At 42.5% G+C, this 14,844-nt stretch overlaps 1 protein-coding gene across 2 annotated transcripts in view; it reads right to left on the bottom strand.

Moving 5' to 3' along the window:
* Nucleotides 1-14,844, bottom strand: part of elmo2 (engulfment and cell motility 2) — a 70,812-nt gene that overhangs the window by 6,249 nt on the left and 49,719 nt on the right. The window contains exons 8-17 of one of the 2 annotated variants that reach the window (XM_088937123.1): nucleotides 14,210-14,361; nucleotides 12,397-12,475; nucleotides 10,925-10,960; nucleotides 7,232-7,285; nucleotides 4,725-4,775; nucleotides 3,764-3,886; nucleotides 3,257-3,379; nucleotides 2,931-3,035; nucleotides 1,538-1,646; nucleotides 395-531 (exon numbers count right to left, since the gene is read on the bottom strand). In XM_088937123.1, the coding sequence (XP_088793249.1) occupies nucleotides 395-531; nucleotides 1,538-1,646; nucleotides 2,931-3,035; nucleotides 3,257-3,379; nucleotides 3,764-3,886; nucleotides 4,725-4,775; nucleotides 7,232-7,285; nucleotides 10,925-10,960; nucleotides 12,397-12,475; nucleotides 14,210-14,361 (969 nt within the window). The remainder of the gene's footprint in view (nucleotides 1-394; nucleotides 532-1,537; nucleotides 1,647-2,930; nucleotides 3,036-3,256; nucleotides 3,380-3,763; nucleotides 3,887-4,724; nucleotides 4,776-7,231; nucleotides 7,286-10,924; nucleotides 10,961-12,396; nucleotides 12,476-14,209; nucleotides 14,362-14,844) is intronic. The other variant, XM_088937124.1, reaches the window with a different exon arrangement.

Below are 14,844 nucleotides of genomic sequence, written 5' to 3'. Positions count from 1 at the left end.
CCATCACCTTCTTCACAACATCAACTCAAGGCAATCCTGCTAGAAAAATGGGATGGGACAGGCCTACATCTTTCTTAGATCTCACATCTTGTTTGTGCTGTTTGCACTTGTTGGGCATTCTGAATATTTTAGCACTTAAAAGATGTATACTTTCTGTCTTAATCAGTATTACAGTGTTTACAACTGTTACAGTGTATGTAACAGCTTTCAGTTCAATGTACCAGCCTCATAATGTGCTACTACACAACACTCCACTAAGAATGTCGCAGTGCTGTACAGAAAGGAACTGATAACATATTATGCCACTGTACTTTGCTTTCTCTCCACTTTTAACAGTGTAACACACACACAACGCTGGCTCCTCACAGCTCCAGCGCAGGCGCTGGGAGCTGACCTTATTGAAGTCCTCTGATGTGGCCCTCATCTCTTTCCAGGTCTTATTGAACAGCTGGATGCAGACGCAGAAGAACTCCTCCCAGGCGCGGTCGTGGGTGAAGAACATGGGGTGGTAGTCATTGCAGCCCTCGTTGGCTGAAAACAGAGACAGATGACTGCGTCATTCCAGCCCTGCCTTCATACAGGGAGGCAGTGCCAGGGGGCCAGTGAGATCCTGGCAATGTTGTGAGCTGCTGCAGGCTGGCACCCCTGCTCCTGAAACACGCAGAGCTCAGACCTGGATGGAGGTATTCTCTGCAGCACGGCAGCGATGAGTGTGGTCAATATTCAGTTTCAGTGACGATCTGGGGATACCTATTAACTGGAATGTTTGATGCATTCCAGTGCAGCTGGATTGATTACACAACCTTCACTTAAATTACATACTGTAACAATAGGGCTATTTGTGTTAAAATCCTGGAGTGGCTTGGAATGTGTCAGATTTCACTGTCCCTGGTAAAGGGCATCAGTTGGAGCTGTCAATAGCCATGTAGGGGGAATTGGCAGAACTCATGTAATTGGGCTTCAGGGGTGTGTTCTGTTTGAGTTCTTAACTAAGTGAAACAATTTTTTCTCAGAGTTCTGCCCATTTGACAATGACCGTCACATATGATCCTCTGCAGGCTGTGGCTCTGACCGGCAGATTTTTGGGTATAGAGCAAACTCAGACTGCAGTAGGAATTAATAGTCTCTGAGGCATGCCGCCCTGCAGCGTGATATTGCCAGACCTCAGAAGAATCAGAACACTTGGTGTGGTACTCGGATATGAAGCAACTGAGAAAAATAAGTGTTGTTGGTATTTGGTGCAAGGGGCCTTGCAAACTTGCAAACTCCCTTGAATTTTAGCGGGGATATCATTGTAAATAATGGTTAGAATAAAAAAAAAATCAGTGTAGTCCAGCACAGAAACCTTTCATCAGTGTGGAGCATAAAGCTGTGCAGCAGTGAGTACCAATGTATCATCAGTCAGAGCTGCACAAGCACTAGTACAGAGTGTAGCACTGGGTTTAGTATGAGGTACAAGCCCATCCTGGCACAGGCTATCGGGTGCTATGGGGAGTGGGCATCGTTAGCATCCCGGGTGGTAGAGTGTGGTACTCACGTAGTTCTCCGACCTGCAGGATCTCACACAGCATCTTGGTCAGCTCAATGGCACAGCGGCCGAAGGGACACTCATGCTTGTCCTCTCGGCTGCTGTTCTCCAGGACAATCTGGGCACAGAGACACAAAGGACAGTAACACGCTGCTCAAGCACTGCTGTACCGGGAGGGAGTGCTGAACCCAGCACCCAGTGGTGCTCCTACTTTCCCACACTGATCTCCACAGAGACCCACTCCTGGCCATTAAGCAATGATATTCATTTCTCAATATCAATGTTAAATACCAACGCTCTTGAGTAACCAATGTTACTGCTTTGATTCTCATCTGATGACCTATAATAAGGTAGAGAAACTTAGAAATCTTACAGGAGTAAACAAACTCACATACCACTCAACAGTGAAATTGTTCTGCCTCTTTAGTCCAGATGTTTTCCAGTAAAAGCACACATACTGAGTACTGTAACACGATATACTGTTAGGATGAAATACTAACGCCTGAAATTATTCCTCTGTGGAAGGGAACTGCAGGAACGCAGCTAACAGTAAACAATAGCTGTGTACAAGCTGTGGCAAGATGTCTATGTCTGCTCCATTGAAATCTCTAACTTTTCAACAGCAAAACAGCTCATTCCCATTCCAAATATGTAAAGAAAGTCCAGGTACCCTACAGCTCATTCTTTATGGTGCATTATATTTACATATTTAACAGCTATATCACCCTTCAACTCACATCTGGGAACCCACTGAAGCTCAACGGGTATGAGCCTGGCCAGACTCTGGCTGGGAGACCTCATGGGAACACTAAGGTTGCTGCTGGCAGAGGTGTTAGTGGGACCAGTCCTAATGCCCCAGTATAGAATGGGAAATCTATATAGTAAAAATCAGATGTAAAACCAAAGTCCTGACTCTCTATGATCATTAAAAATCTCAGGGGGATTCTTGAAAAAGAGTAGGAGTGTCACCCCAGTATCCTGGCCAAATTTCCCATTGACCTTTACCAAACATGGCCTCATAATAATCCTCGTCTATGAACTGGCTTCATCACTCTGTTCTCCTCCCCACTGAGAGCTGGTGTATTCCACTATGGCTGCCATTGCATCATCAAGGTGGTGGTGGAGGGGAGTCCCCATTACCCTTAAAGCGCTTGGATTTCCAGAAAAGTGTTAAGTATAAGTAATTATTTCTAACAGCATTCTAGATGCACCATTCACATCTCCACTGAACAGCACTTGATTTTTTATGTCAGCCTTGTCTTTTCCCACTTCAAAAAGAACACAAAACTTTCTAAGTGATTGCAACACAGAGAGAATACTGCTTGTTCTGTAAGAGTCAATTTATGTACATCTTTGTGTTTATTATTTTCAATGCCTGGAAGTGTTAGTGCTGCAAGCCTACCCTGATGTAGGTGTCCTGGTGAACTTTGGCGAGATACAGCATGTTGTCTAGGGCCAGCATGCCTGGAGGGGTCTGGGTGAAGTCCATGGCGGGGTTGATGTGGTTCTGTGGAGACGACACAAAACACGTCTCAAAATCTGTCTGTCTGTCTCAAGAGCTCTGATCACCTTCCCCACAACGTCAGAACTTTCTCTTAAAATGTAACTGAATTGGAGCTTTATGGTACAGCAGGGCTTAAACATCCATGACAATGAATCCCACTGTTAATTCTGCTCAGTGTTAATCAAGCCACAGTACTAATTAGATCTCGGTGATAGCGCTCTCACAGTGAAGCCCAGCATTTTGTAGTCCTTGGTGTACATCGCCTTGCGTTTCTCTGTGCTGCTGTTGGGGTCATTATCACCATCGAAAGCAATCCTGCGCAGCTCAAAGATGACGTCCCTCTGTGCCTGGGGAGGAGGAGAGGCAGGGAACAGCTGTTCAAGCAAGAGCAAGATGGAGAATCCCCAGCCCTGGGAACTCTTCAGCTGCTCCTACTTCTGACCTGGCCATTCATCTTCGAGGTCTGCACTATTTCACACTGTGAATGAAGCGCTCATGTCCCGATTTCCTCTGAATCACAGAATACAGAACCTACAGATGAGTCTCAGACTGCTCCAGCATGCACTGGTAGGAAAGTGAAAAGCAGATACAGTATGTCATCTGAAGTTAAATAAAGGCAACAGAATGCGTTTTTTGCTAGTCCGCCTCTATGCACAGCAGGGGTCCAACTCCATTTTGCATTTGTGTATCTAAAAAGCGCAACGAATTGTAGGCACAGTTTTTTAAAACACCTGATCACTGGGGTCCATCTTGGTCATCATGCGCTCCTCCAGAAGGTTAAAGGTCAGGACCTGGAGCACATACAGCTGGTGTGCCATCTCTGCTTTGATGGGCCGATTCCCGCGAATGATGTGCTGCAGTGAGAGGGCAGGAAGATGTCACTCAGCATGCGTCAAGTTTGACAATGCAGTTGCATGACTGCAAAACAGGTTTTATGCACCTGCTAAGCATTTATACAGACACAAAACACACTAATGTGAACCGGCACCAGAAAACAGCTACAGCTGAACAGGATGGCACATACAAAGATAACCATATAAACAGACACACGCATATTATCAGGGTCTTCTGATTTACATTGCAATCTAAAATAAGAATAACTCAATCAGGTTATTCATAGGCTGTGTGGATTTTGTAAAGAATTGGTTTCTGGGGCACTCTTATGCATGGCTTAGGGATTTATCCCTCTTGTGAACTACAATCATCAACGTTGAGAGATGACAAGAGATTTCCTATTGTTGTACTTCTGGTCTGCATTGTCTGGTTTGATATAATCCCAGACTGCTGGTCTGTCTCTGATAGTGAGTGGACACGTAATGTTTCCTGTTGGATTCATATTTCTTAATAGTGACACCTGAGGACTGTGATTCTTCCATGAAGGGTAATTTCCTGTATATACTAATATATTGGAAACTAGTAAACATTTAAAATCAAGACCCAGGTCACAAGATTTTGAAATGAGATGTTTATATACAGTAATTAGAGTTTACTTGCTGTAAAAAAGTTTTTTCAATATTACTGCAGATGTCCTACACTCAGAATGTATATTCATTAAATGATTGTTTAACTATTATGGTGGATACATGGTCCAGAATCATGTATTTCTTCAGCAATCTGGCAGCTCCAAACAGGTCTACAAATACACAGACAGTTGGGCAGAGAGAACTGGTGTCCTTCTGCACCTACACTCACATTGAGGATGATTGACCTGAGATGTTTCTGGGCTAGGGTGCTCGCCATCTCCTGGAGACAGAAAACAAACACACACACATGTACAGTGTCATCGGGGGAAAGGGGTTGCTGGTAGAGAAATGCAGACTGGGAAATGTAGTTTACAGCTGTGCACCTCACATCAGCCACCTTGTGTCTTGTTTTAAATGTAGTTACAAAAACAGAGGCAGACCTTTTTGTCTGGGGTCTGCTTTACTAAGGAAAGATGAAACCTCATCATAAGGTAAGCAGAAAGAATGACAAGTCTACAGTAATTATACAAATTTAACACAAATTATTTTTTCCACAATGGAATAGGGCTGGTTAAACTGTCATTTTCATGTACGAACAGCAGTCAAACTACTAACACAGGGTGAAAGGCTTTCTCTTGATTGTTATCTTTATTATGTTTGTGGCACTGGAATATTTGTGGCTATTTCGCTGACTGGCCCCTGACAACAGTGTGAAAATGTTCAATTTCTGTCCTTTAAATGTACACAGCGGTTCACAACCGCTGATAGTGAAGGCACTAAGGGATGTCCACATATTTCACTTCAAATGTCTAAAATAACAACATTTCACTTAAAAAAACTTCCTTGTTTGTGATGTATTAATTGCAAGATGAGATCAACCTTTTTAATTTAATTTTCTGTCAATGGATTGTTATCAGTATAATCTCCATCAGAGAAAAGAGGAAACATATTCTCAGGATCCTAATCAAAGAACATTTCATGAGCTGATTTACAATCTATGGAGGTTGAGGTTTTGGCTGAAATTTTAATGTACTGTATCCAATATGGCATATGGTAACCAGGGATACACTATGCATTTATATTGTAACTAAATTCAATTCCAAAATAAATAATGTAGTTGAGAACTCTGTACTTTCAAATACAGTACATATGCATTAACAGACAAAATACTGCTATTTTCAATATAAACATCACAATCAACTTGCACGCTCACAAAAATCATTGTGTGGCTAGTTTCAGTTACTGCAGTGTGTTGTCGATTGCAGTCACTGCTCCGAGATGAACGTATGGGTTAATAATGAGCATGTACTTATTTTTAGACATGCAGGCTGCCGACCCATGGACAGAAAGAGCTTCCTATCAAAGGGACACATCATGTTGCTGAAGCTTTTTGTGTCTGATTTGCGCAGCTGGTTTCTACTGGCCACGTGCTTCTATATTTGCTACACTATTGATTATTCTCACAGTACACTTCACAAATGACCCATCATCAGCTCATGCAGAGTAGCTTTAACTACAAACTTTGAAGGGAATTTAGGTGTGTTCAGTATGATCACCTCTTAGACATCCTTTAAACTTCTTATTGTGGTCGATAGTCCCTAGTCAGCTGGGTATGCTCTGTTCACGGGGTGCTATAGATGCCTTTTTTTTTACATGTTTTTGGGACAGCTCAAATTTGTTTAAGTTTTGGAAACTAGTTTCCACTGCTTTGTCCGCTACTCTAAACATGGATATTCTTTGCTGTTACCCTGTATTCCAGCTAAATTCCAGCTAAAATTCCAGCTCCAATCTTAGCCTCCCACAGCAGCAGAAACAAATCTGATTGGCTGTTCTAATTTCAGCTACAGAATATTAGCGCTGTGTTGGCAGTCTCCTGGATCACTGCGTCCTGTCCTATCTTGACATCCTTTATATGGAGTTGTCATATTGGTTATTGGTTGATCAAAACAATATGTGATATCATTCAGTGAATGTGTCTCTGTATTTATATAATTAAAGAGATTCATTTCAAACAGTAGTGCAACATCAACACATTCATGCATTTCCAAAACAATCATCCTCCAAGAAACAACAAGTGGTTAACAATAGAACAGTACTTCTGACTTGCTATAAACATGTGCAGTACCTCAATCCACAGCAGCCTAAATCATAAAAAAGAGCCCTCTAATCATTACCTAAGCTACTTGACATGCAAGGAGAATTTCTATATAACAGATTGCCAGAAGGGTCGTTTTCAGTCTTTAATTAATGAATGGTTGAAGAAAAGCCCTGTAGATTCCAAATAAAGGAACTGAATGTAGAAAGGGTGTTCCTGCATTTCATAAATATGAAAATAAAAAAGCAAAGCCCCTATCCAAAATTTAAGTCCAAACAACTCATTGCAGTCTATGCTCTGGCTTTTTCATGCTAGAAATGATAACATTGACCAGATAAACAAAGCACTAGAGGTCACAAAAGTTCATTGATACATCTGTTACCTGTATACCTCCAACATGAACTTGCTACGATTTTGAAAGACAGCTAGCCTGTTCTCAATGTCTCCAGGAGGTGGCACCTCTTTGCAGTCTCTTTCTACAACTATTTCTTGAGATTCATGAGACAATGTTCTGCCACTGTCAGCTACACAGGATATGGTGGAGCATTGGCCCGTCGAGATCTTTCTAGTAACGTCAGGTTAATCGTTGTAGGCATGACAGTGTCACAGATCTGCACCACACAACATTCATGAGCACTGACCTCTGACCTCTGACCTCTGACATGTTCTATCCGTCTATCTAGTTGCAGCACAGGCTGGAAGAGAACAATGGTAGACGTAGAAATGGATCATGGCACCGGTAGTTTATTTATATTTGGATGATGGCTTCACTGTGGAATAAAGAAAACAGCTCAAGCCTCCCGAGCGTCTCAGCCAGTAAAGGCACGCATCCGAGCACAGGTTGAGCTCTGTGGGTTCAAGCCCAGGTGAACTGAGGTTCCAACAGCCGGGGCGCAGAATAGGTAGTGTGGGATTAACTGGCACACGCTCTCTCGGATCTCAGAGGCGCACTGGCTCCCGGCAGCCATGCACTGCTGTTGGTGAGGGACACTCCTCTCCTCCAATAGATCTGAACCTCCAGCGCAGGGCTCTGCTGCCTGTGACATTTTCAAAGACCAGTGTCTGCCTACATCTCCTCATTCTCCCCTGTATGAGGTTCAGTTGAGTCATGTAAAACTCGCAACTCTGTATTCCAAGTTGACTGAGTATAACTAAAATAATTGGTGACTAAATTTAGAACAAAAAAACTCTAGCTGCCAGCAGTGGACCCCTGCTTGCTTTATGTATTCACTTGACAATGGCGAGCAGAGTGGACATTCAATCTCCAATGCCTTTGAATAATGTGCATATGAGTAAGTGCAGGTCATCTGGTTGTAACATTCGCACGTGTCTTCTACCAAATGAAATTTTGGCAAAGCAAGGAGCTTGTGCTTGGCATTAATCAGAGATGAGAAAGGCACTCCATGTGAAAAACTTTGTGGGTTTAATGAATGTTTCTTTAATGGATTACAACAAAAGCTGACAGGTATTTATAATTTTGACTCATACATTGTAGATGAAACATAGTGCATTTCTTTTAGACTTAAATATATGATGGAAATTAAATTAATGCAGCATAATGTCCAGAAAAGTGCCCAATTAGCCGAGTTTAATGCAAGGAAATGGCTGACAACATTCAATGTGTTTAGAAAATGAACAGGTTTTAAATCGTGATTACTGTAAGAACATATCTGCCCACCAAGCAAACAAACGACAGCTTTGATTAGAAATTAGCTTACTTTTTAAGTGCGCAATGACACTCTGGAGCTGAGATTGTCACAAGATGCTTTTACTATCAGAGGTTATTGGTAGTGAAAAAACACCCTGAGAAGGCAGGAAATCCCATTTTACAATTGTGGAGTCTTTAACAGGTTCCTCCCCCGTTTCATTCATTACAGACAGTGTAAAAACTGTTGGAATGTAGTCATTAGTAAGTCCCCCGAGCCTCCTCTGTCAAAGTCTTACACACTGCAACTACTTAATAATCTGGCTCTCAAACAAACACAGAAGGCTTCGGTAAAATGAGAAGCAGCATGTTCATGCAGATTAAATTACACATGAAAAACTGCACAGACTGCTGGGTTGGAAACAGATGTTCGGTGCCAAGCTACAGCTGATCTAGTTTGGCGTTTCACTGTAAATTTTAATATTTATTATATGTTAACATTAATAATAGCCTATTAAACCAATACTGTACAGCTCCACAGAACATGTTATTAAAGCATTTTTGTCAATGAGAGCAGTAACTGTGTGAGATCACTACTTATAGGATGAATTGGTAGTGGTGGAGGGGAGTCCCCATTTCCTGTGGAGTGGAGTGTCCAGAAAAGCGCTATATAAGTGTAAGCAATTATTATTAATTAATTATAATTACCAAGCCAGCTTTGAGTATGGACATATTTGCCAGATAATATTCTAGCCTGTAACTTATTTTTTTCCAAAGAACACAAATTAAATTCAACATTAGAGTAATGTTGTAGGGTGTGTGTTAAAAAGCCATTATTGACTAGTTTGTATGTAAAAATGTCACAGATGAAGTTGTAAAGATAATAGCTGTAGGAAGATTAAAAAATGTAAATAAAGTTCATGACTGTGCAAGCTCCCAGTAGATACTGTCTAGTGTAAACAAGTACAGAATATTATACAGTATGTAGGTATTTAAAGCATACACTACAGATATAAAACAGAAAACAATGAGCTTGAAGTAGCTATTTATGAAAAAGACTTTGGTGCTCATGTTGACATGTGAATCAAAACACTACAAAAGTACAGTTAAAAGCATAAGATTTGAATCAAACGCAAAAGGCTTCAGCAAAATGAGGAGCAGCATGTTTGTGCAATTAAATTACATGGGAAAATGCACTTGTAATTACCTTTAAAATGCACTAGTAAGGGTAGTTAGAATATTGTGTATAATATTGATCACCAATAAAACAGATATTGTTACCCTTGAATCAATCCAGACCATAGCTTCCAGATACACTCCTGGACTTAAAGTCTAATAACAGGCCAAAGAGGCTGAACTATTTTAGTCTTGAACAACCAAGACTATTAGAGGCTCTGATTCAAGTATTATAAATCCTCCAAGGCACTGAGAGAGTTGAAACACGAACCAAAGGACAAGGGTAGAAAGTACATAGAACTGCATTTCAGAGGAGTACAGGGGGCACCTCCTGATGCAGAAGAATTGTGAGAGTATAGAATCCCATACTGTGTCCAGCCATGAAGTGAAAGCCGATACTCCGACTTCTTTCAAGATACAACTAATCCTTGGATCAATACACTGCTACTGTAACTTCAAAACAGGGCCAAATGGCCCTCTCTTCACTTGTGATCTTTCATAGGTATATGTAATGTAGGTGAGGGACCCTCTGGACGTTCTGTGAGGAATCTCCTAGTTCCCTAGGCTCTAACATGGGAACAGCAAAGGTGAAGTAACAATTCTGGATCATTGTGCGATTAAAGATAAGAGGAGAAAACAAAGGGAGAGAAGTTCATGTGAAAACTACTAAAGCTGTAAAATTTGTGCTTGTTTTATTTTCAACAATTTTGCCCTGGAGAGCCCCAGGAACTAGCAATGAAGTGTTGCGCTGTCTGAAAGACAGCAGCCCTGAAAGCTTTTCAGTCACGTTTCCACCACTAGAGAGTAATGAAGCTCGCAGAAGGCCAGTGGGCCTTTTGTCATGACATTGCCATACGTTTCTATTTTCAAATCCCTACAAAAGATACCTGCATATGACCAATGAAAGAACATACTGGATTGCCTATGTAAAGATATCTAGCTACGTAGTAGAACTGAACTGTCTTGCAAAGAGATTCAAAGGCTTCCTACAGTTTTCAGAAAAGAAAGCAGGAATATTATCACAGTGAACGTGTGATCAATGTTTATGACACTGAAACGTCTAGTGTGATCAGTAATAAGTGTGTACAGACAGCATGCAGTAAGCATTGAGAGTGACAGTGTGCACAGAATACTGCCAGTGTGATCAGTGTGTATTAATGGCATAGCACTGCCAGTGTGATCAGTGTGTATTAACAGTGTAGCACTGACAGTGTGATCAGTGTGTATCCACAGTGTAGCACTGCCAGTGTGATCAGTGTGTATTAACAGTGTAGCACTGACAGTGTGATAAGTGTGTATCCACAGTGTAGCACTGCCAGTGTGATCAGTGTGTATTAACAGTGTAGCACTGACAGTGTGATACGTGTGTATCAACAGTGTAGCACTGACAATGTGAAGAGTGTATTAACAGCGTAACACAGACAGTGTGAAAAGTGTGTATTAACAGTGTAGGACTGACAGTGTGAAGAGTGTGCACAGTATGAACAGTGGAGCACTGACAGTGTGTACTCACAGTGAGCTGCAGGTCCAGGGGGTTACTGTGCTCCTCCTGGGTGGCGTATAAGCAGGGATGCAGGCGTGACAGCAATGGAAACAAAGAGCGCTCACTTACACACAGGCATGAACATGGCTCCATGCACACAACAGAACAGCACAGCCACAGCCCCCACACAACCAGCAGGACAAAAGGCTAGAGAAAAGCAAGGGCCCATGTGAGCAAAGCAAGAATCCCCTGATCTCATTCTTAGCTGTTCTAAAATCAAGAGGACTTGGATCCCCAATTTGCAGAGAACACTGGCATAGCTCTCATTGACTGTACAGAAGGCTCATAAGTGCACAAGAGTCACCGCAGTGCAGTCCTCTGAGGAAACAGCAGGCAGCACACCCAACCCCAGCAGTGCTCAGCCAGCTGTATTCTGCTCCTTGTGGAATTCCTGTGTCATCTAATGACCTTCACAAACCAAGGCCCAGCCTGCATTCTAACAGGTCTTCATCAGCTGAACTGCTCGGACATCCTAAAATCCAGGTCTCTTCATTCTAGCACTTCTTCTCAGCAGCTTATAGCTACACTATATTTAGGAGTTTAGAACAGTGAAAGAAACCGTTAACAAGCCCTGCAGCAGAAAAATTGTGGGCCGCATCAATACAATTCAAAGGAGGGGAAAAGCTGAGGGCTCACTGCAGAACTGGTGAAGACAAAAGATTTCTATCAAAAAGAAAAAAAGAAAGAGGATTAGGACAACTGAGAGAATACTGAATTGATGTTCTGCCATACGTGTGACCTAGAAGTCTGTAAATGCTCCTCAGCAATGCCTCTTACAAGTACACTGTGAAATTACATAAGTAAAAATATACATTACCATCTTGTTCATATACTTGTTTCATGAAGCCAGACACAGAGTTAGCTCTGGGTGATCAGCTAGGGACTGCCATCTCATTGCAGATCTTTGGTACAATCATCTGCTTATATTTGATCATTAATAAACACAAATCCGTCATTTAACACAATGTTTACAGGGACCTAGATGTGAGCAATTCATAACCATTTACTGCTGCAGAGCAAAGGAATCCAGCACAGGGAGAACAAGGAGGGCCAGGGACTTTCACAGGGTGAGCAGTACTAGGCTGGGAATTCAGCACCTTACAAGCCCTTACAGCCCAGCATCTTTAACACCGAGATAACTCGTCTGCTTTCAAGGCATTGACCAGCACCACTACAATCCTGCTGTGGAAGACTGGTATTTGACTAAGTGGGCTAAAAATAACCCTGAGGCACTATTGCCCACCCACTCTCTCCGCACACCTACACTCACATCGGCAAATAATACGACCCCCTCCTCACGGACAAATAGATACAGCCCTCTGTATTTGTCAGCAGGGCTGAAGCAAGGAGCGCACAGTGAGAGGTTAGCCCATGGCACACGCTGAGAGAGAGAGATACAGGCAGGGTGGTGGCATGGTGGGCACGAGGCAGAGGGCACTGACCTGGCGGCGGTCCTCGGGGGCCTTGAGGAAGAGAGCGTTGATGAGGGCGATGGCATAGGTCTGGATCTCCTGGTTGGATCTGCAGGTGTACAGCAGGACAGGCACGTGACATGAGCTGGAGCTGCAGGAGGTCACGTTATTCTCTGTTGCTGTCCGATTCCCGTCACCCAAAGCAGCTATTAAAATCAAACCACTACGATACAGTATCGCCTTTCCGTCAAGTTTGTTTTTTATTGCTTGTGCGTACGAATGTATTTATCGGAAAACAAAAGCAAAGCAAGGCTGGGCCTGGTCGGTATAAGATGGGGTGCAATCCGTAGTTGCTGCTGGATGTGTTATACTGTAGGTACACCACTCCACCCTCTGCTGCAGAAAGGATCAGTGACACTTGTATTGAAAGTGAGATATCAAATTGAGGTCCTGTCCACACACAACTGATGATCCTGTGGTCATATGAGGGAAGTTATTTTTTATCAGATGATATACTGCATATAAAAATAAACTTATTGCTTACTGCAACACATTATCAAAGAAATTAGCAGAATCAATATGATCATCTGTAGCAGATGTGCTTACATTGTACTGAAGAGATATGACACAGTACATTCATTATGCTGATTAACATTTGTCATCAATGGGGTGGATCTAAAAGGAGGTGTACTATGAAAGTCACAGGGCTGCCATTTGTACGATCACTATTAGAAGCTGCACGTCTGCATGCTCTGGACCAGGTTTCAGATGCTGCATTCTGGGATCCTGTCTCATAAAGCCTGGACAAGCATGAGCCTGTTCACCGGTCTTGAAGTCCTAGATGCCAGAAATCATCGCAGCTCATCCCAAAATGCTCAAAATTGGCAAATAGGTTAAGAACAACACCCTCTTATCCTACATGAGAGTTGCTTTGACAGGAGCAACATGAGGATGTGCACTGTCCTCCTGGAACGAGCCTGCACGAAAGGAGGTGGGTTCTGTCGTGTCTGGACACTCCTGACCACATCAACACACTTGAACCTCTCCAAAGATGCTGCTGTGACTCTTGGGCTCCCAAATTGTGGCCTATAATTGACGGAGCATGACTGTGTACAGGACTGGTCAGAAAATGCTGGCTTTGAATTTCAGAGACAGTGAGCACCTGTACGCTGACTTTGTCCAGCCTGATGGCTGGCCCGATTATGTGGTTCTCTTGATAAGCCGGGTGTATTGGTTCCATCCTATGTTCTTCTTCTTGATTTCTGCACAGGGTCTTGACATTCAACAGTGTAAATTGCCTCATTTGTGCCCAATCAGCTCTCTCATTAATGAAGCTATTTAACGCTTATTTTAACAGTCAAAGTCATTCAATTGTATCATGGTCCTCCAAGAAAGATCAATGAATAATTAAATTAACAACAAAAACATTTATTCAATAGCTGTACATATCATAACTTTGACTTATATGAACAGAAAAGCAAAAGGATTGCATTGTGATTGGACAAGGAGCTAATCTCACCCTAACCTGGAAGGGTGTTCATTCAAAGAAATATAAATACATCTGTGTCATTGATCTAAGCTATAATGTCCTGACAAGTCCTAACGAGAGAAACAACTGTCCAAGAATGCTTTGGTTTAGGGTGGATTGTGTGGAAAAATATTTTATGTTTTTTCTGAAATGATGGAAATGATTGGCTTGTGGTGAGTCCTGGGAGCTAGGCATTTCTTTTCTTATATTCTCTCTTGGACAAGCTTGGTTTCTTCTCACGCTAGCTAAACTGCATTCATGACATTTCCTATTTTTCACAGAGTCTGTCGGCTGTGTTTCCCCGTGTATACTCACACTTGCAGGTGGGCAATAAGCTGCCCCACTGTGATCTCCTGCGCCACCCGGTGGTAGAGGCTGTGACTATTCAGCACCATACTCTCGAGAATAGCCAGCGAACGCTGCAGGATGGACACGTCAACCATGGGCTGATTGACATAGCCGGCAATCTGAGGACAACAGACAAAGAGGGTTGGAAAGGTGAAGAAAGCTGAAGGAGGAAGAGGAAGTGTCCCTTCACAGTGTACACATGCTTGACACAGACAATATTCAGTGCATTTCAAATATATCCTTCTGTGTTCCGTAGTGTTACTGTACATCAGCAAAAAATGTTTGACTCTCGTTAATACAGTATTTGAGCCTGAACGTGAAACAAAAGTGGAAAAAGAGAAGAGAGACAGAGTCAAGAGAAAGCTGAGGAAGATAAGGACAGAGAAAGAGAGAGACATTAGGAGAAAACAGCAGAAAAGGATAAGAAGAGTGATAAGGGAGAGAGTCAAAAAGGTGAGTGGATGGAGACAAAGTGTTTAGATGTTTTTTGATAAGAGGGAACATGTAAAAACTGGGAGAGACCCACACAATGTGAGGAAAGAGGGAGGTGTGGCAGGAGACAGACAAGAGGAAAGATTGATGACTATAAGTCTCCCAGGAGG

Source organism: Atractosteus spatula, chromosome 19 (genome assembly GCF_055471065.1).
Source record: "Atractosteus spatula isolate fAtrSpa1 chromosome 19, fAtrSpa1.hap1, whole genome shotgun sequence".
NCBI lineage: Eukaryota > Metazoa > Chordata > Actinopteri > Semionotiformes > Lepisosteidae > Atractosteus > Atractosteus spatula.
The sequence above is the reverse complement of the archived record's forward strand: the minus strand, read 5'-3'. Positions and strand labels throughout refer to the sequence as shown.